This window comes from Suncus etruscus, chromosome 4, assembly GCF_024139225.1.
Source record: "Suncus etruscus isolate mSunEtr1 chromosome 4, mSunEtr1.pri.cur, whole genome shotgun sequence".
Lineage (NCBI taxonomy): Eukaryota > Metazoa > Chordata > Mammalia > Eulipotyphla > Soricidae > Suncus > Suncus etruscus.
This window is the reverse complement of record NC_064851.1, coordinates 149,479,236-149,500,408: the sequence shown is the minus strand read 5'-3', so window position 1 is coordinate 149,500,408 and position 21,173 is coordinate 149,479,236. Positions and strand designations below refer to the sequence as shown.

Below are 21,173 nucleotides of genomic sequence, written 5' to 3'. Positions count from 1 at the left end.
TGTTTACTCAGAGACAAGTATTAACAATTCACAGCCAGGGCTCAGGGAAACTGGGAGTCACTCCAGGAAATATTTAATAAATTATATCAAACTTTTCAAAGCTAGATCTAAAGGATATAACAATGCTTAGGAATCTATAGTGTCAGAAATAAGGAAAAATATGAAAGAAATTGCAATGATGAATCTGAGCTACATAATTTATTTTATATATATTTGAACTAAAGACCAAAATCAGATATTTGTAAAAGTGCAACCTATAATTTTTCCCCTTTTTTAATAGATGAAAGGAATATTTTAATTTTTTTTATTTTATTATTTAGGTATTCCACTGTAGTCCAATTCTCTGTATGTTTTCGGTTGACCAATTGCCATTGTTCTCATTATCTGTCTGCTTCTGCCCCAAGTTTCCATGCTTTTGCTGGCGTTTTTGCACTGTAGTTTATTTTCAACATAGCATTTAGTAGTCTGCTCACATGTCAACCACTCCAAAGGCTTCTCAGAGACTCTAATCAGATTCACTTGCAAGTCTTCACGTTTTCTCAACTTTCCACCGAGGGATTACATAGTTTATTAGTAATTCTTGTTCTAGAACCCCTGCTATCACCTTAAAACTGAAAACAAACACCAAACCATTGCTCTGGGGAAATATATGGACATCTCTCCATCTATCTCTGCACATATCAGAACTGTAATTTTAAATGACCCTCTAGTCATAAAGTCTATTTTTATATTACAAATGAGATTCAGAAGTTTTAAGTGAGACCACCCTACTTACAAGTTTCAGAGTGGGGATTCAATTTCTTACCTGGCCCACAGTTGGAACTTCTTGCCATCACTGTCTGTTTACTGCTTTCCACATATTCTGTCATCTGTCAGAGCTGAAAAAGAAAGACAGAATATTACCTACTCAATTTCAAATAAGTATGTGTCCAAAGGCTTCTTGATGCCTGAGAATTACTGCAAAGTATTGTTAGTACTTTTTAGTAGGTAAATGGGGAAGGGTGGCAATGCTCAGGAGACACTATGATCTAACAACAACTCTTGCTCAACAGAGGAGTTGTTTGATGCAAGGATCTGAGAATTCAATGTAGCTGGGGCCCTGCATTGCCAGGGAATCATCAGGCCACCCTACCTGTGCTAGGGACCTCTATTGGTCTATGGAGACATACAGGACTTCCAAGATGGGGAATAAAACACAGCACTAGGAATGGTAGGTATATGTCTTAACCTCTATACTATATCTTGCTCTCACATAGCAGTATTAATGTTTGGATTACAAATTAATTTTAGTGAGTTGTTTTTTACTGTAGCAATGAATTTTATAATTCTATAATATTTATCAAATTATGTATTATATAATTTATAGAGATATCTATCTATAAACAGCTATCTTTATATTTTGATATATTCTTTTGGTACATAAAGGTATATTGGCATTAAATTCAGGAAGTTAGAAAAATTGTCTCTCACCAGTGACACCTTCTAACTCAGTGTTTATAAGAATCTTAGAAAAGCAATGGTATTATTTAACAGAAAATTTTAATAGAAGACAACATCTGGTATATTGATGTGAATAGAAGTAAACACAGGCTTCTATTTAGTGTTCTACCTAAAAATAAAAATATACAATTATACAGCTTTCATATTTCTTTTCATTTATGAACTAAGATAATTACCTATTATATAGTCTCAGTCACTGAATTTAAAAACAAAACTGGCAAAATATACCGTATTCCATGGAATTAACAGCTTTCTAAAAAGTTCATGTAATGTTATCTCTTCAAAGTTGAAGAATAAAGAATACATATAATTTCAATTTACCTTTATGCCAAACAATTATTAAGATGATTTTTGAATAAGGATGCATTTGACCACTAATCAAAGATGTGTATAAATCGCATCTATAGAGAATGCAGCATGGCAGAATTACTTTAATTTAAATCAGCATAGTGATAAAGAGAACTGTTCTGGAATATTAAATGATTATGTAATCTCACAGTTATATGTTAGATTCTTATTTTTGTATGAAGGATCACTATCACTTAAAATATAATTCTAGGTTTTTTATTAATATATTACTCCTATTTTTTTACATAAATTCTTCAAAGTAAGTGCAATTGTTTTCTCCATTTAGAGTTGGTAAGAGATACTTCAATTAAATTACCAGAGTATATTGAAAGATAAGGAAAAAAGACTCGGAAAAAATGGTTAATTGATTTCATTATGTTCTTTGCCTTACACATTTTCAGACTACAACATACATGAAATAAGTTACAACCATCTTCTAGTTATAATACAGTGTTTCCTTTACCCAAAATCAAGTTTCTCATATGTGATTAATTCTGATATTTTGTTACCATGCAGCTCAAGCACTTTGCATGTTTCTATAAATAGGTAAGCAATGCTGTGATAATGACATTCATAGGAATGTCTCTTACTTAAAATGTACCAAATAAAATACACTTATGAAATTTACAGTAATGCTATCTATGTTTGACATTCTCAGAGGTAAGCAGAAAAGGCAGCTTCAGTGATTTGATGATTAATTAAGTTAATTAAAATTAATTTGTTGATTAAGTTAATTTAAGTTAATTAAGTCTATTAAAATATATCTCCATCTCAACTAGTTAAACTCTTATGACATTAAACTATTTTCTTCCATGTTTTTTTTCATGTGGCTGACCAATTGCCCCAACATCGTATGTTAAAGTCTTTCCTTGATCTATTTTGGATTTTTGCCCCTTTGTCAAAGATTCATTGATTGAACGTCCTTGGGTTATTCTCTGAATACTCAAGTCTATTCCATTGACATGATGACTTAATTCCAATACCATGATGTTTAATGACTGTCATTTTCTAATATAATTTAATGTTGGGAAAAGTAATGGCTCTCATCTTTTTATTACTAAGGGTTGCTTTAGTTATTCATGGGTGTTTATTGTTCCAAATGAGTTTCAGGAGTGTTTGATCCACTTCTTTGAAGAATATCACAGGTATCCTTAGGGGGATTGCACTAAATCCATACAAGGCTTTGAGAATTATTGTCATTTTAATGATGTTAATTCTCCCAATCCATGAACAGGGTATATGTTTTCATTTCTTGTGTCCTCTTTTATTTCTTGAAGCAGTGTTTTTAAGGTATATAGAAGAAAATGTAGGCAAAATATTCCATGACATTGAAACTAATGGCATATTCAAGGAGGAAACACTACTGTCCAAACAAGTGGAAGCAGAAATAAACAAATTGGAATACATTAAACTGAGTATCTTCTGCATCTCAAAGGAAACTGACTAGGACACAAAGGCCACCTCTGTATTGCCAGAAATTAGTCTACCAATACCAATCAGATAAGGGGATAATATCTAAGATATACAAAGTACTGACAGAGCTTAACAAGGAAATATCATCTTATCCCATCAAAAAATGGGGAGAAGAAATAAACCGATATTTTCTCAAAGAAGAAATACAGATGTCCAGACTGGAGTGGTAGGGCACACAAGTGGTAGGGCATTTGCCTTGCACGTGCTGACCTAGGACGGATTATATGGTCCTGGCATCCCATATGATCCACCAAGCCAGGAGTAATTTTTGAGCGCCTAGCCAGGAGTAACCCATAAGTGTATCAGGTGTGACCCCCCCAAAAAAAAAACCAAAAACAAACAAACAAAAAAGAAATACAAATGGCCAACAGCCACATGAAAATAATGGTCCACATCACTAGACATCAGAGAGATGCAAATCAAAACAACAATGAGTTATCATCTCATGCCACAGAGACTGGCACACATTACAAAGAACAAGAACAACCAGTGCTGGCTAGAATGTGGGGGAAAAGGAACTCTCATTCATTGCTGGTGGGAATGCCAGCTAGTCAAGTTCTTCTGGAAAACTATATGAATATTCCTCAATAAAACTGGAAAATGAGCTCCCATATGATCCAGCTATACCACTCCTCTGGATATAACTTACGATCACAAAAAATACAGTACAAAAAATGCCCTCTGTACACTAATTTCATTTCAGTTCTATTTACCATTGCCAGAAGTTGGAGGAAAAAAAAAAAAAAACAGATGCCCAACAACAGGTGTGTGCTAAGGAAACAGTTACATCTAACATCTACACAATGGAAAACTATGCAGCTGTTAGGAAAAATGAAGGTCATGAAATTAGCCTATACATGGATGGACGTGGAGACTGTTAGGCTGAGTGAAATGAGTCAGAGGAAGAGAGGCAGACACAGAATAGTCTCAGTTGTCTGTGGTATTTAGGAAAATTAAAAGACAGTATGGTAGTAATCCCAGAGACAATATATATGAGGGCCAGAAGAACCCATTTTATGAAGCTTACAAGAAAGAGTTGTGAATACAGTGAGATAAATAACGACATTAACAACTACCATGACAAAGATAGTGGAAAAATAGAATATTTATCTTGAAGATAGGTAGAAGGCGGATATGGAGGGAAATGGGGGGCATTGGTGGTGGGAAAGTTACACTGATGAAGGGGGGTGTACATTTTATTACTGAAACCCACTATGAACATATTTGTAACCATGGTGTTTAAATAAAGAAATTATTAAAAATATGAATAAATTAGTACCAATTGGTCATCCAGAAAAATATGAAAAATACCTCTTTCCTGAAGGAAAGTGAGAGACACACAATGATATCTTTCAAATGTGGAATAAAGATAGACACAATAAAGAAGCAATGATAGGCCAAGATTAGTATTGCAGGAAGCAATATGATTAAATAAACATAAATAAGCATTAAATAAACATCAAGCAAGATGATTAAATATCGTTTAGCAGAGACTTGGCCATATGAGAAAGAAGTCTATAAGCTTTTAAGAGATTTAGAAGAAAACAAATTGGGGGGCGGGCGGTGGCGCTCGAGGTAAGGTGCCTGCCTTACCTGCGCTAGCCTAGGAGACGGACCACGGTTCGATCCCCCGGAGTCCCATATGGTCCCCCAAGCCAGGAGCGACTTCTGAGCGCATAGCCAGGAGTAACCCCTGAGCGTCACCGGGTGTGGCCCAAAAACAAAACAAAAAAAAAAAAACAAAAAAAAAAAAACAAAAAAGAAGAAAACAAATTGAAAAAGAAATACATTTTTGCAAGGTCTGTCTTGACTTCTGAGCAGTCCAACACTATGCTTCTCTGTGTGTGCATCATTCGGAGAGGTTGCTCATATAAGATTTAAGAAAAAAAGCAAAAATAATTGGAAAATGACCAACAAAATGAAATGATTATAGGCAGGTGAAGGGAAACAACAACAACAACAAAAAGTTGAGAGATATATTATTTTAAAAATTAAAATATAAAATCAGATAAAACACAAAATTATGTTTATGTTTAATAGCCTATCTCTTTATGTGTCAATTAGGGGATAGAGGGACACAATATCATCTATAAGGATTTTTTTTTTGGTTTTTTGGGCCACACCCGTTTGATGCTCAGGGGTTACTCCTGGCTCAGCGCTCAGAAATTGCCCCTGGCTTGGGGGGACCATATGAGACGCCGGGGGATCAAACCGCAGTCCTTCCTTGGCTACCACTTGCAAGGCAGACACCTTACCTCTAGCGCCACCTTGGCGGCCCCTATAAGGAATTTTTTATAAGTATAATATAATAAATATTTCTTTTGCATCCTCCATACAGCCTTCTTGGTCTCACTCTTGAAAATAGCACGACAACTCATCTGCTTCCGTTTTATTTTTATTTTTTGGTTGACTAGATAGCCAGATAAAAACTCTAAAGCAATAGTTGCTGATAACCAATGTTGTTGATTATTACCATAATCTCTGCTGGTGCAGCTAATAACCAATATCGCAACTTTGACAGTTCTGAGGCTTTCACTACTACTGAGTATTCAGAGAACTCACAGTGGCCAAAAATATGGGAAGAAATGTTAAATTGACTGGAAGAATCAAGGCAAGAATGCAAGGCAGAGTGTAAAAAGGAATAAACATGCTCTGTCTAACCTGAATAAAATATTTTACCAAACCTAGCTGTTGCCCAATATTTAATATGTTTTAACTTGATACCACAATCTATCATTTCATGTAGGGGTTATTATCTGCTTGTGCATAAAACATCTGAACTCAAAAATTGTGTTCTAATAAAAAATGAATTTTATAAAAACACTATATAAATTACAGCCTGCTGTGCTATGTTATCTGTATTCATTGAGACCTATTACAATGCAGTAAGGCATAAAGGAAAAAGTTTATTTCAAATTATATGAATTTCCATTTGTATCACATTAACATACATACCAGGAAGAAAGTATTCTACCTGCATGTTTTGCCTTAATATGCTGTTAAAGTGCTAGAGTATAACTTATATGAATAGATTGCTTCAGAATAGATTTATTCATTTTTATTATTTTAATATTTAATTCTACATCATAGGAACAATAACAAAACCAAGTTGGCCCTTGGGGCTGTTAACAGTTTTCTAATAGCAATCAGAATAGAATAACAATGATAATCTCCAAGACTAAAATTTAAATTATTTACATTTTAAATTTTGATAATGAAGTACTCTTTTATTTCTGAATCTTCACAGTAGGGTGACAATTTCCCAGTTCTTTCTAGGGTCAGGCATCTAACCTCACTAAAATTGTCTTTTAATTACTAAGAATAAATCTATTCCATCTCTAAAACTTTTATAAAATCTTTTATTTGGAAATAACTTTTGAAAATGCTAAGTCATTTGCTTCATTATTTATTTTGAGGCATTGCATATAGGTTACATAAAGAAAGAACTACTTTAGCAAATATTAGTTCTGTGCTTGACTGCTTGATAACCTCATTTTATGCATCTTTTAAATGATATGAAATCAGAAGGTTAAAACCAAAAACACCCACTATACAATGTAATGATTGTGGCATGGAATTATTCAGGCTTTTCTATCACTTGAGCTGCAACTAAGATTGATACTCTTTCTTTTGCTTGAACACACAGAGAACAGTTGTTCAGAATGCTAAGTCTGTAATTAGACCCAACAGTATTTTCCTGTTAGTGTTATGAAGGGTAGTACAACAAATCATAGCTGTCTTCAAATTGTGGTGCAAAATTCAAAGTCCAGTTGGACTATTTTAGGAAAATAGATGCATGGTGTTGAGTCTTTTAACTCCAATTTGAACTAAAACCGTTATATTTTATGGACTTTTACATATCAATTTCATTTGAAGAAAAAACACAGAATTCTCCTATTTTTCTTCCCTTATGCCAATGTTTCTTTTTATAAGCTTTTAAAGAATTTATTAATGTTACTAGTTTTACAATTAGCTATGATTCTTTTAAGATTAGGCTTTTCCACTTCCACAACTTTGTTGTCTTCGAATCATCCTTTTTTCATGTAAATTGACTAATATTGTTAATAAGGTAGATTTAAGAATTAAATATAATAATAATGACTTTACCTTCAAAAAAGGTTTTCCCCAAATTCTATATCAATTAGTTTCTTCCGAATTCTATATCAATTAGTATGTCACCTAATCTATATGACTTAATGTTTGAGAGGAATACAATTGTTATGTTAGAACTCAACGTTTGTACATTTTTTCATAAGCTTTCATGTTGGAAAAAATAATAAAAAATAGAAAGTTTCTAAGTTCAAATTTTTAATGGTAAAATTTTTTATTAATTTTTTTTTTAATTATGAGAACAAAGATGCAAAGACAGAGGACAAGGTAAAGTTACAGTGGAAGGACAATCACCCATAAACAGAATTCTCAGTAGTCCCATTGCTGATATCTTAGCTTTGAACTTTCAGCCAAAGAACATTATGAAAAATAAAACAGAACCCATTTACAATTACTTTGTCCCTCAAGTCCCCAGATTGTAGTACATAATATTTCTTAGCAACACACAAAGCAATCTAAAGACATAAAACTTATGTAACTCCTTAAACATTGAAGGCAAAGTACTTTTTTACATTTCCATGCACATGCTTATTAGTTTAAGTTAACCTCAAAAGTTTAAGTGGGGGGCCGGGCGGTGGCGCTAAAGGTAAGGTGCCTGCCTTGCCTGCGCTAGCCTTGAACGGACTGCGGTTCGATCCCCCGGTGTCCCATATGGTCCCCCAAGCCAGGAGCGACTTCTGAGCGCATAGCCAGGAGTAACCCCTGAGTGTTACCGGGTGTGGCCCAAAAACCAAAAAAAAAAAAAAAAAGAAAAGTTTAAGTGGGTTGTTTTTCTTATGGATTAGAGTCAAAGGAGCATAGTAAAAATGGTGTTAGTGTGGCAATTATTGTTTGCATAGGCTCACCAAAATATGAGGGATATGGAAAGGAAAAGCCTTGGCCTAAATACAAGGAGCCCCTACCCCTGAAGTTTCCTGGCATAAGACCAACTCTAGGCTCCAGGCAAACTAGTTTGTCCAATCCAGGTTATTGTCTGTAGTGCCGATACACTTTTATTTTTCGCACAGTCTCTGTTGTTGGAATCAAGTTTCTGTATTTAAAGATCCTGGAATCTGCATATCCTATATTGCAGTCAGGATGGTGCAGAGTGTCCTCTCATTTCACCTCACAATTAAAGGGCAATGCAGAGAACCCTCTCCTGTAAGCAGGTCGTTGTTGTTGTCAAGTTATTTTTTTAATTACTTTAAGCATGGAAGTTATAAGATTCTTCACAATTAGTTGGTTTTTATTTCCCATAAGCACAAAGTTGTTCATGATTGTGTTTCAGTCATACAATGTACAACATGCTTTATCAGTGTAAAATTTCTGCCACCAATGGCCAATTTTCCCCCTCTTTTTTTCTCTCCACTTCCCTTTTTCTTTTAATTGCTATGTAGTATTTTGTTGTGTAGATGTAGATGTTTATGTATATATAAGCTATATATAACATACTCATATATTCTTAGGCACTTGGGTTTTTTCCAGATTCTGAATATTTTAGTGCTACATTGAACATAGGAATACAAAGCACTTTTCAGCATTGTGTTTTTGGGCTCCTAGGACATATTCCTAATATTGTTGGATAATATGAAAGTTTAACTATAAATCGACTAAATCACAGTCTTATATGAATTCAACTTTGATTTATAAGATCATCTACTCCCACTTGACCTAGTAACCCTATAATGACTTTCTCTGTAAACTACTGCCTAAGAAGATCTCAATCAGCTTTTCATAATTCTGTGAGGGTTTCTTTCACATGTCATAGAGGAATATGAGTACAGTTAGGAGCTTGTTCTCTAAAGTAGAATGTACTTAAAACCTAAATTTATCTACTAACGTTACTGTAAGTTTGATGACTTCTCTAGACCTCAGACTCCTCAGGATATTTTATAACATCCTTCTCACATTGTACTACAAAGTAGAAGTGAATAAATGAAAAAGTAAACACAACAGTGTTTATATATAGCTAAGAAGAGCTATATTTTATAGCAATATCACAAATATTTACTAGACAATTTTATTGATATTGAAGAAGTAGAAGAGAATAAATATTAAAAGCAAATGCCTTAACATTTTAGCTTGTGTAGATGTGTGTATGGTGTCTGAGATTTAATACGAAGCTTCATACATAAAAGGCAAGTACTCTGCTGATATTTTATAACCCTAGCCCTTAAAATCTTTTAAAGGAGTTTCAGTTTTAGTAAGCATTATAATACAGAACTATGTTAATATTTCATTTGAGTATTTCAGGCTTCTCAAAGCAATATATACGTATGCAATTACATTCAACTAATATAAAACACTATCATTTCTATGAGTTAAATGAGAAGAAACTGACCAATCAGTTGCTTTGACTTTACTAAATTTCTATAGAAATCAACCCTCAAATATATTTTAAATGAAATGCACTGGACAGATTATTGATGAATTCTTTAAATTAATATACTCTGTAATAACCATACCCTAAAGGTAGATTATATTTCCACTGCTTTAGAAAATTCTTAGCTATCCCAGGAGATATGCTCCCTTTAAAAGGAATACTCATCTGAATTTTATGATTAGAGAAGAGTGTTGTAGTTCTGGAACTTGATATGAATATGTTCAAATATGTGCTATTTTGTATTTGAATTTGTTATTTACACATCGTCATTATCCTTTTAAGATGCATTATTTTATTGAATATATCAGTGTTTTAAAAGTTTATTCTATTATATGAATGATAATAATTCTGATATTTTTGAACAATGTATTTAAGAGGGAAGCATGAAGAACAGTTAACTATTATGAATAGTCTTTACAAATATTCTCATGCAAGTTCTTTTTTATACTGTGGTTTATGTACCTCTTCTTGTACCAAGAATAACATTTATGAGTCACAAAGAAAGTTAGTGTTTAACTTTATAAGCAACAAGTTGTTTTCCAAATGATTATACTATTCTAGAATCTCCTTAAGACTTCATAAAGTTTTTAAGTGTTGTACATGGCCCATGTACATTGGCCATCATTTCACTTGATATGTTTTTGTAGGCAATTAAATGATATGACATTTAATAATCTTTTAAAATCAATAAATTTTATTTTATTTTATTTTGGGTAGTCATACCCGGCAAAGCTGAGGGGTTACTCCTGGCTCTATGCTTAGAAATCAGTCCTGTGGGGCCGGAAAAATAGCATGGAGGTAAAGCGTCTGCCTTGCATGCAGAAGGACAGTGGTTCCAATCCCAGCATCCCATATGGTTCCCCGAGCCTGCCAGGACCAATTTCTGAGCCAAAAAAAAAAAAAAAGGCCAAAAACATAAATCACTCCCAGCAGGCTTGCGGGACCATATGGGATGCTGGGATTTGAACCACCTTCTGCATGCAAGGCAAACATGCAAGGGCAAACTCCCTACCTCCATGCTACCTCTCTGGCCCTCAAATAAAAAATTTTAATAGTTTATTAAATACCTTAAAGTCTTGTCAGTATTAGAAATTATGGAACCCTGCAACCACCAATTTGTCTTAGGTCATCTAGAGTTTGGTTTCCTCCACTTCAATCTCATTAATATTTGGTAATTTGTTTTGTATTCCAGTGCCAATACTTTATCATGTCGAGTACAGTCTGTTTTGTTTGGTTTTCTATATGACAAAAAATGACAGATATATCATTTTGTATTATTTTGCTTAATACAAATCTCTCCAGTTATATTCATGTTGCAGAAACTGCATGGTTTTTTATTTTCTTAGAGATATTAAATATCCTGCTAAGTATATATTTGAAAACATCTTTATTCAGGTTGTTTTATTTTTGTTTGTTTGTTTTTGGTTTTTGGATCACACCTAACAGTACTCAGGGGTTACTTGTCCCTGGCAGGAGGACCATATGGAATGGTGGAATTCGAAACACCGTCCTTCTGCATGCAAGGCTTTATCTCCATGCTTTCTTTCCACTCCCTATTTATTTTTTCATGTGCTTCAATAAAAATAAATGTGTATATGATTTTGAATTAAAAGTATTTTTGTGTTTTGGGGTAGATTAAAAAATGTGGTATTGCTGGCTTTTATTGGAGTATTTTTCCTATCTTTGAGTTATTACTATATCTTTCCATATTGGCTAAAACAAACAACATTCATACCAACCATGGCTTTATACTTAGGGATCATTCCTGGAAGGCTGGGGATAAAACGTAGATTGATCATGTGCCAACCTAGCACCCTACCCACTATACTATCTCTCCAGTTCCTAATATTCTTTTTATATAAATAACGACTATTCATTTTCTAAAAAAAATTTCATAGCTTTGTAACTATTCAGTACATTTTCTTTCTCAGTTAATTTTTATACATGAAAATTTATACTTTGAATTTATTGTAGGTAGTGTTTTATAGTATACATTAGTACAGATTGTAGGTAGTGTTTTATAGTATACATTAGTACAGATATTTTTTTTTTGTTTTGTTTTTTTTGCTTGGTGTTGGAGCCATACCTAGAATGATCTCTTTACTTCTGACCTGCTACTTAGGTATCACACCTTGAGGTGTTCAGTATACCATAAGTGCAGCTAGAGATTGAACCTGTGGAATTGAGTGGAGGGAAAATGCCATGCCCCCTTTATATCTCTATGGATCTTTTGTTTTATTTATATATTTCAAACTTTATTTTATGTTTGTCTTACTATTTTGTCAATAGTTGAGTGGGGAATGAAATGTCTTTTTGTGTGGACTTTTAGATTTCTTCCTTTAGTTCTATAGCTTATGCTGTATTCATTCATAACTTTTCTTATTAGCTAAAATAGAATGATTCATTATTTCTGATAAATATTTCTACCTTTATTACTATAAAGCATACTCTATTTATGAAATTTCTTATTACTCACCTCTTCAGATATTAATATACCAAATCTCTTGAGTATAACAAATATTAACTGCTTTTTTTTCTTTTGCTCTGGCAATTTCTCTCTTTCTAGTTAAATTTAATTATTCATGTAAATATTTATTTTATTTTATTTTACACGTTCAAAATTGTTCATAATTGAGTTTTTAGTAATTCAATGTACAACATCCTTTATCAATGAACGTTTTCTTCACCAGTGTCTCCAGTTTCCATCTTGCCATCTTTCCTGCCTGCCTCTGGCTGACTTATTTCTTCTCTTTCAGTTCCTCTCTGTATTTGTCTTTCTGGGCATGTGTGTGTACCACTCTATCTCTTCCATTTTTCTCAGTTTTGGACACTGTGACTTGCAATGTTGTTATTGAAGGGAATCATGTCTATCATCTTATTTTCTTTCAGCAACCAGTTCTTGTCCAGAGTAATAATTTCTAACTCTCATTATCAGAGAGGTCCCTTCTCTGCCCCTTTCTGCACATCCCTGTTATATGTGGCAATCTTCTTGCCATGAACTGATCCCCCCGGTTCTTGTATTTATTTGCTCTGGATATTAGTAACATATTATCTTTTTTATATCCCACAAATGAGTGAATTATTACAGATTTGAGTTTGTATTAGAAACTGTTTTTCTTTCAACTAGATCTTTCTTTTTCTAAAAATAGATTATTTCAAATCACCATGAGATTCACATGAAATTGTTCATGGTTGAGTTTCAGTCTGACAAGTCTAGCACCCTTCAACAGTTACACATTTCCTGTCACCAATGTCCCAAGTTTCCCTTTCATTCTCCCTGCTGCCTGCCTCTGTGGAAGACATATTCTCTCTCTCTCTCTCTCTCTCTCTCTCTCTCTCTCTCTCTCTCTCTCTCTCTCTCTCTCTCTCTCTCTCGCTTTTAGATATGGTGGTTTGCAATATTTTCAACTTAAGCTTTATATAACACTTACAAATTCAGGTTTTTTAAAAACTATCTCTAGCTTGAATTTTTAGGAGTATTTTGCTGTATGTGGAATTCTGGATTGACTATTTTATGTGATAGTTTCCTTTACCACACTTTGTTCTCTTAATGATATGGACCCATTTCACTCCTTTTAGTCTTGTTATTCTCTTAAATTTCTCTTAGCCATATCTTTATCACATGACTATTTCTCTATGGTCCTGTTTTATTTCCCTCTTCTCACAAAACTTTTGGTGACCATTCTATCTCTTTTTTTTTTTTTTTGGTTTTTGGGCCACACCTGGCGGTGCTCAGGGGTTACTCCTGCTATCTGCTCAGAAATAGCTCCTGGCAGGCACGGGGGACCATATGGGACACCGGGATTCGAACCAACCACCTTTGGTACTGGATCGGCTGCTTGCAAGGCAAACGCCACTGTGCTATCTCTCCGGGCCCCATTCTATCTCTTTTGACCATTCTATCAAAAGTTCTCACACTTTTGTTTATCTCATTGTGATGTTTAGATCCTTTGAAACACTTTGACAATCTTTATTTTTTCAAAGGTTTGCTTGTTGCCTTTATATATAATATATATGACATATATATATATATATATATATATATGAATACATAAAATTGTCTGTTTTATAGTAAAATAACTGATACCTAATAAAGGCACATATTTTTCTGAAACAGAAGGGATAAAGAGAATCATGGTTAAAATCTGCAGTAAAATTTTGCTGAATTTGAAAAGACATACTGAGCAGTTACTTATTTTTTTTGTTTGTTTTTTGGTCACATTGGGTGGCAGTGCTCGGAGGTTACTCCTGGCTCTGTGCTCAGAAGTCATTCCTGGCAGGCTTGGGGCCATATGGGATGCCAGGATTTGAACCTGGGTCCATCCCACATTGGCTACATGCAAGACAAATGCTTGTGTTGTACTATCACTTTGGCTCCAACTGAGCAGTTATTTATACAGAAAAATATAAATGCAAAATTTATAATTCTTCAAGAAGTTTTCCATATTTTCTGAGGTAGGAAAAATATCTCCCCTAATACCATTCTAATTAATCGTAACTGATACATTTTCTGATCTACTTTACAGTGCTTCTATTGTTCTATACATTTATACATATTCTCTCTCTAACTGGGCTGATTCTTTCTCTAGGCCTTCTCAGTTCCATGAACTGAATTACTTAACACACATAAGCAATTATGCAGAAATCACCTTTAGGTCAGGAAACATTTTAGTATGCCCTTAATATGCATTGCTTTGAAATATAATAGAATAAAAAAGTTTGCATTTTGTTTAATAAGATTCCTGAGTTTTCTGAGGAAAATGGAGCTGTATAATTCTAAAAGTAATAATCATGAATAAAACACTAAGTTATCACCAAGGACACTGTGTCATGTGTGGGTGAGAACTCTCATTCACTGCCTTTGTTCTTGTTTATATGCATTGCTTTTCTAGCTTATGCTCCCTATAGTTGTTCTGTAATAAAATGTCAAATAATTCCCACGCACACTTATGTTTATGTACGGAGTATGATGATTATAACTGAAAACAAATGATCAGAATAGATTTGATATTCTTTTAGTCAAATTAAAAAGTCCATTTAAAAACTTACATAGTGATACCTATAGCCAGCTGTAACTAACCTCCTTTAAAAAATTATGAAGGCGGGGCCGGACTAGTGGTACAAGTGGTAAGGTGTTTGCCTTGTACCTGATGACCTAGGATGGACCACGGTTAGATTCCCCTGTGTCCCATGGTCCCCCAAGCCAGGAGTAATTTCTGAGTGCATAGCCAGGAGTAACTCATGAGCGTCACCGGGTGTGGCACAAAAACAAAAACAAAAAACATTATGGTGGCAATTGATCTGTGGCCTGAAGAGGATTCAGAGAATTAATAGTTGCCATTTGTTATGACAAGATGGATGGAGTGTTCTGCGGGAAGATCTGAAGGTGTTTTTTATATTCTGATTCCACCTTAAAAGGGAGGACAGATGTACCTGAGAAAAAGCATTCAAGCAACCCATATGCTTTTTTTAATTGTTCATAAAATTTGGGACTATGGTAATCTGTTTAAATTATGCACATATGTGAAATGGAAAAGCTATGTATATACAGCTCTTTTTCTATCAAATAGTACTTTTTAAGATACTATTATGAAAATTTTGAAAAATTAAAGTTAGTGAAATCATTTTGGAGCATGTAATACTCTTTTACAATCAATGAATTAATTTTATTATAGTTTAGATAAGTTTAGCTAATTACAGTCAATTCTAACTACTTGGTTGTATAGACAAAAATACCTTTTAAAGGTACCGATATTGGTCTACATTTGGCCAGTTCCATATATTTACTCTGTTCTCAAAGAAATATAAACCAGACTGTGAAAAATGATGAGTGCACTGGACACACAGCTGAAAGTTGACACTCTTGGAGAAATGAACTGGCTAAGTCTCCACCCTGACAAACATTTCTGTTCGATCCTTTTCCCACATTGGCCTCTTCATCAATGGCCCTGCTTTGCCATTAATTCATGGATCTCTGCAGGGGCATCAATTTGACTAAAACTCCAGGTATGCCAGTATTTGGGCTGATATCAGCAGATCAGTTTTTGGAGTGAGTGTGGGTACCATGTCCAACTTGCATCCCTGGCTAGTAACTTCTGGAAGTACTAGCAGTTGAAAATATACCTCACAGAAGCCACCGTTTCAGCAAAAGTGTTTGGGGAATTTTGGACCATGAAGCTGCATTTGCACCAGTAAAACATCTATATTTTTTAAAACAATTCAGATGCCTATTTATACCTGAAATCACCTAATGATCAAAAACAAAAGAAGTAACAGAATGATCAATGAGCAACAAGAACTTACTAACCATTTTGACAATGATTTAATGACCTCATTGAAGACACAATAATTTTCACCTATTTTTTAGTTGCTGTACTCTTTCTTTCTTTTTTCTCTCTTTTTTTCTTTTTAATTTTCCTCCCACTTACCTGAAAACAAATGTACTATGATCAACTATATAATGAATGGTATTTTAATAAAGTAATTTATATAAAAAATAAAAGCACCAATGTTTGAATGCCATGGAGGTGGATTTGTATGGAGTTTGAAATTTTATGTTGTTCTAGATTACATTAAAATTATAGTCAGAATATTTAGAAAGTATAATTAATAATCTTACTTTTAGTATTATATTTAGGGAATTCACCTAAGCTGGGAAGTTTGAGAGTTATTGCTTGAGGAAGAAAGATTTTAAAAATGAGCTATTTCTTCTCTGAGCCATCATTAATCTGCCAGGGAAGTTTTTAGTTCATGTATTGCTTTCCAAAAAGTTCCCAAGAACATATGGCTTTATGATTTTTTCTATAAGTGAGTCAAATCAAACACACTTTGTATTGTTCAGGTATGTGATTTAAAATAAAATTGGATCTTACACTGGTCTTCCTAGTTTTCCATATTATATGTATAGTAGATTTCTCTTTTTATTCTTTTTGAGTTTTAGTCCACACCTGGCTATATTCAGAGGCTACTCCTGGCTCTGATCTTGGCAATTTTTCTGATGGTGCTTGAAATATCATATGGGATGCCAGGGATTGAGCTTGGGTTGTCCACAGGCAAGACAAGTGATTTGCTGAATGATTTCTCTAGCTTTTGAAACTTGCACTGGATAATTAGATTTTCAATTTCCAGATGATTATATTCTTAGTTCTTTTTACAGCTATAAGAACAATTCTGTTGACAACCCCAGTGTTCAATGCATAAAATTCAAATGGCCAAAAATTAATCAGAAAAGTCTATATTTTGGCCCTCTGTTGCCTATTCAAAGCATTTCTACTGAGATCATTGTTCCTGACTGTTTTATGAACTCTTATCCATCTTTAAGCATAATTTCTTTACTCTCATTATTAAATTCGTAAAATTTCCATGTCATTAAGCTTTTCAATTAGGTTGAATAATTTTAAATATCTCCAAATATTATTAAAATTAATTAGTTCTCTGCCCATATCTGCCTTTTGAGAGAGATATAGTAAGATTCTTATTTTTCACTTGCCTCAATTTTTTTTCCTTCTTTTTTCCTTTCACACTAGAAGGTTGTTTTAGATTTTTTTCAGTGTTGAGGGCTGCAGGTTTTATGGTTAAAAGAACAAGATATGGGGACTGGAGTGATAGCGCAGCAGTAGGGCGTTTGCCTTTCAACGTGGCTGATCCAGGACGGACCTTGGTTCTATCCCCAGCGTCCCATATGGTCCTCCAAGCTAGGAGCGATTTCTAAGCGCATAGCCAGGAGTAACTCCTCAGTGTCACTGATAGCCTAAATCAAAAACAAACAAACAAAGACAAGATATGCATTTAATCTCTAGGTAAGAAATCAAATTACCATAGATGCTAAATAACTTCAGCTTGCTGCCTGGGTTTACAGGTTGACACTTATAGTTTGATATAGTGGATTTTTCAAGAGATCTGCTATCACCTAATCTGGTATATGTTCTTTTCTCTCTCTTTCTCTCTTTTGTATGTCTGAGGGCTCTCAGTGCCATGCTCAGGATTTACTTTTACCTCTGTGCTTAGGAAATACTCCTTGTGGCCTCAGAGGACCGACCCTATGGGGTGCTCAACATCAAACCTGGGTCTGCCACATGCAGGGCAAGCACCCTACCAATTTTTCTATCTCTCCATCCTCTAACATGGTTTCTATTTCCCATAGAGTCACTGAAAACTTCAGAGGAGGCTGTGCTCATCAGATTGAAGGCATCTCACATCTTTCTGGCAAAGACTCATTGTTCACAACTTCAGGCAATACCAGAATACCAACAAATCAACTCCTCTCATTTACAGTATAGACATGACTCATGGGAGTCATTATTTGAGATAATGAACCCTCTATCTCACAGAAAGAAGGAGCTAGTTTAGCTTGCATGCTGCTTCCTTTAAGAAATTTTGTTTTTTCAGATACTTTTATAGGTTGATGATGAGTGGTAAATTTGGGATTAGGAAGTGGTTCTTGGTCATAAAAAGGTAAAGAAAGTTAGGCACTTGCCTTGAACATAACCGATCCTAGTTAAATTTACTTCACTACATATGTTCCCTCCTGTACTACTAGTAGTTGATTCCCTAAACACAGAACCAGGAGTAAGCTCTAAGCACAGCTGAGTGTGATCCAAGTCTCCCACCTGCAACTCAAATGTTTTTCTGTTTATCATAAGAATAAAACTGAAAATTTAATATCTTATCTTTTAAAAATATCTTTTAATATCCTTTTTTTAAAAAAATCCTGTCTATGGTAAAACATAGTTATATGTCAAAAATATTTTTACTTTCTAGAATATTTTATTTTTATATATATATTGGCTTGGTTCTACTAGCAGGAGTGCTCAGTGATCACTTGAGATTCTGTGTAACTCCTAGGAATACTTAGGGAATTGTATGAAGTGCCAAGGATCAGATATGGATTTTCCATATGCAAGGTAAGCACCTATACTATCTTTGCTTAATTCTTACAAGCTATGATATAGATTACCTTATATATGTCTTTCATAGAAGGAAACTGAGGACAGAAGACTTCATGTGATTTCCCCCCAAGATTATGCAATAGCCAAGTGTTAATTGTTAAGATCTTAATCCAAATTTTCAGCTTATGAAACTGAGTTTAATTTTTACTATGACGGGACGTTTTTTAGATTGCTGCTTTGCTTAGGATACAATATTTTCCGTAGTGCTTCTCTGAGCTGTTGCAAATATTTGACCTCATTTGGTTAAAATGATTTCTAACACATTACCTGCTACATAAGTTACAGAATTGCTCATGATTGTTCCAAAGCTGATACCTTACTAATGAATACATTATATGAATAAAAATGAATTAGAATCTTTTAAATTCTCATAGAAAGTACACTTTTACATGATGGATTAATGTGCTATTTCCCCCTTGGTATTATAATTTTATAATATGATGTTGTAAGTGCCCAAAAGGAAGATGTTTAAAGTTGAGTTTATTTGATAGATATAGAATATCTAGATATATAGATATCTATATATATATATATCTATATAGATATAGTTTATATATATATCTATATAGATATAGTTTATTATTTGATAGATATAGAAGAGGGTTTGTTGCAGGTTTTATTGTTCCTAGAATTTAAAGTTTTACAACAAAGTCAAAAGCTCATTATTCTACGTAAGAGAAAATGAGAATGCCTCTTTCAGTTCCTTCTAAGTGATTGCAACTTGAATGGAACTGGAGTATATTGAGTTAAATAAAGTAAGTCTGAAGAAGAAAAAGTATTGGATGATATCACTTACCTGTGTATGTAGAAGAGTAAGGAGGTGGGAAGACAAGGTATAAAAGGGTTAGGTAGGGCATTTGCCTTGCCTGCAGAAGGAAGGTGTTTAGAATCCGGCATCCCATAGGTCCCCTGAGCCTGCCAGGAGAGATTTCTGAGCATAGATCCAGGAGTAACCCTTGAGTGCTGCTGGATGTGACCCAAAACAAACAACCAAAAAAATGTTACCCAAATTACCCTTAATCCTAAATCATAAAAATAAGGACAGGGAAGGAAAATGGACCCTAAACGGCGAGTAAGAAGAGATGGATGGGATGTAATTGGAATAAGGGCCAGTGTCCTTACACACACTGAATATACAGATATATACATGTATATATGTAGGTTATACATGTACATACATGTATGGTGCATGTATATCATATGTGGCATGGTATGTGCATATATATAAACTACAGTGCCACAAAACTGTAAGAATAAGATCAAAACATGTAAGCCAAGTCTAAAAATGTTCCTGTCAAAGAGGAAGACTGGGGGATTGGAGGGAACTGAGGGGCATTTGTGAAAGAAACAAAATTGTGAATAGTTATAAAATCACAGTGCTATATTAGATAATTAATGTAAATTATTTTAAACTTTACACTTTTGTAAGTTTAAAATGTTTATAATTATTTTTCTGCAAAATATAAAATATCGAAAATTTCAGTCATCTAGAATTGGAGTTCCCTACTACTAATATCTTCATTGATGTACTTCTGCTAGTGCATTTGAATATTAGACTCTGAAAGAATTAGTATATGGTGTTAGTGGATTGGACCACACAATCTACAAAATATTGCTCATCTTTTTTTTTGTTTTGTTTTTATGTGTTGCATTTGTTAGTGCTCTGGGTGTACATAGACTCTGGACCTTGCACATATATTCCACTTTTTGAACTATCTCTCCTATCTTTTATCTCTGAGGTTTTAATTTGGAGAATTTAGGATTCATTCAGGTGGTTGATGGCAAAGATACAGCTAATCTGGTCTTCTGTTGTCCACAGGTCTGAGGCGCAATTACAGATGTACTATCTGCAGTGTCTCTCTAAACTCTGTAGAACAGTATCATGCCCATCTGAAAGGATCTAAACACCAGACGAAGTAGGTACTTTCTTACTTTCATTCTTCCTATCTGTTTCCATTTTTAACATCCAGAATCAAAGCTAAACAGTTCCTTTATTTTAAAATAAATAAATTAAAATTATATCATTTTATTTTCAACATTTACTGACATTTATGCTGCTTAATTTTCTAGTGACAATCTAGCTATACTAAAGATGATATCTTCTCTTTCTCTTTACCTTTCAGCATAAACAAAGTTATATATTTTGTCATATTTTCTTTTCTAATTTTAGGAAAGTTCAGAACAATATATACGTGAAATTGTACTTACTGGATAAATAAAAATGTATAACAAGTTAAGCATATTATGGCATTCACATATATAGCTACTCCAACAAAATAGTCTTGCTTCATTTAAAAAAAATACAACAAAGCATCTTGATTTTAAACCAGAGAAAAACTAGGTACAATTTTATTTATAATACTTATTCTTCAGTAGATAATGAACTTTGAGCATAGATTTGCCTATGTTGTTTATATATAGTTAAATGTGGG

The 21,173-nt window shown here is 33.8% G+C and overlaps 1 protein-coding gene across 1 annotated transcript in view; it reads left to right on the top strand.

Moving 5' to 3' along the window:
• The window catches only part of ZMAT4 (zinc finger matrin-type 4), a 467,773-nt gene that overhangs the window by 381,020 nt on the left and 65,580 nt on the right, over positions 1–21,173 (top strand). Inside the window, 1 exon segment of the mRNA XM_049771892.1 lies at positions 20,561–20,657. Within this exon segment, the coding sequence (XP_049627849.1) occupies positions 20,561–20,657 (97 nt within the window).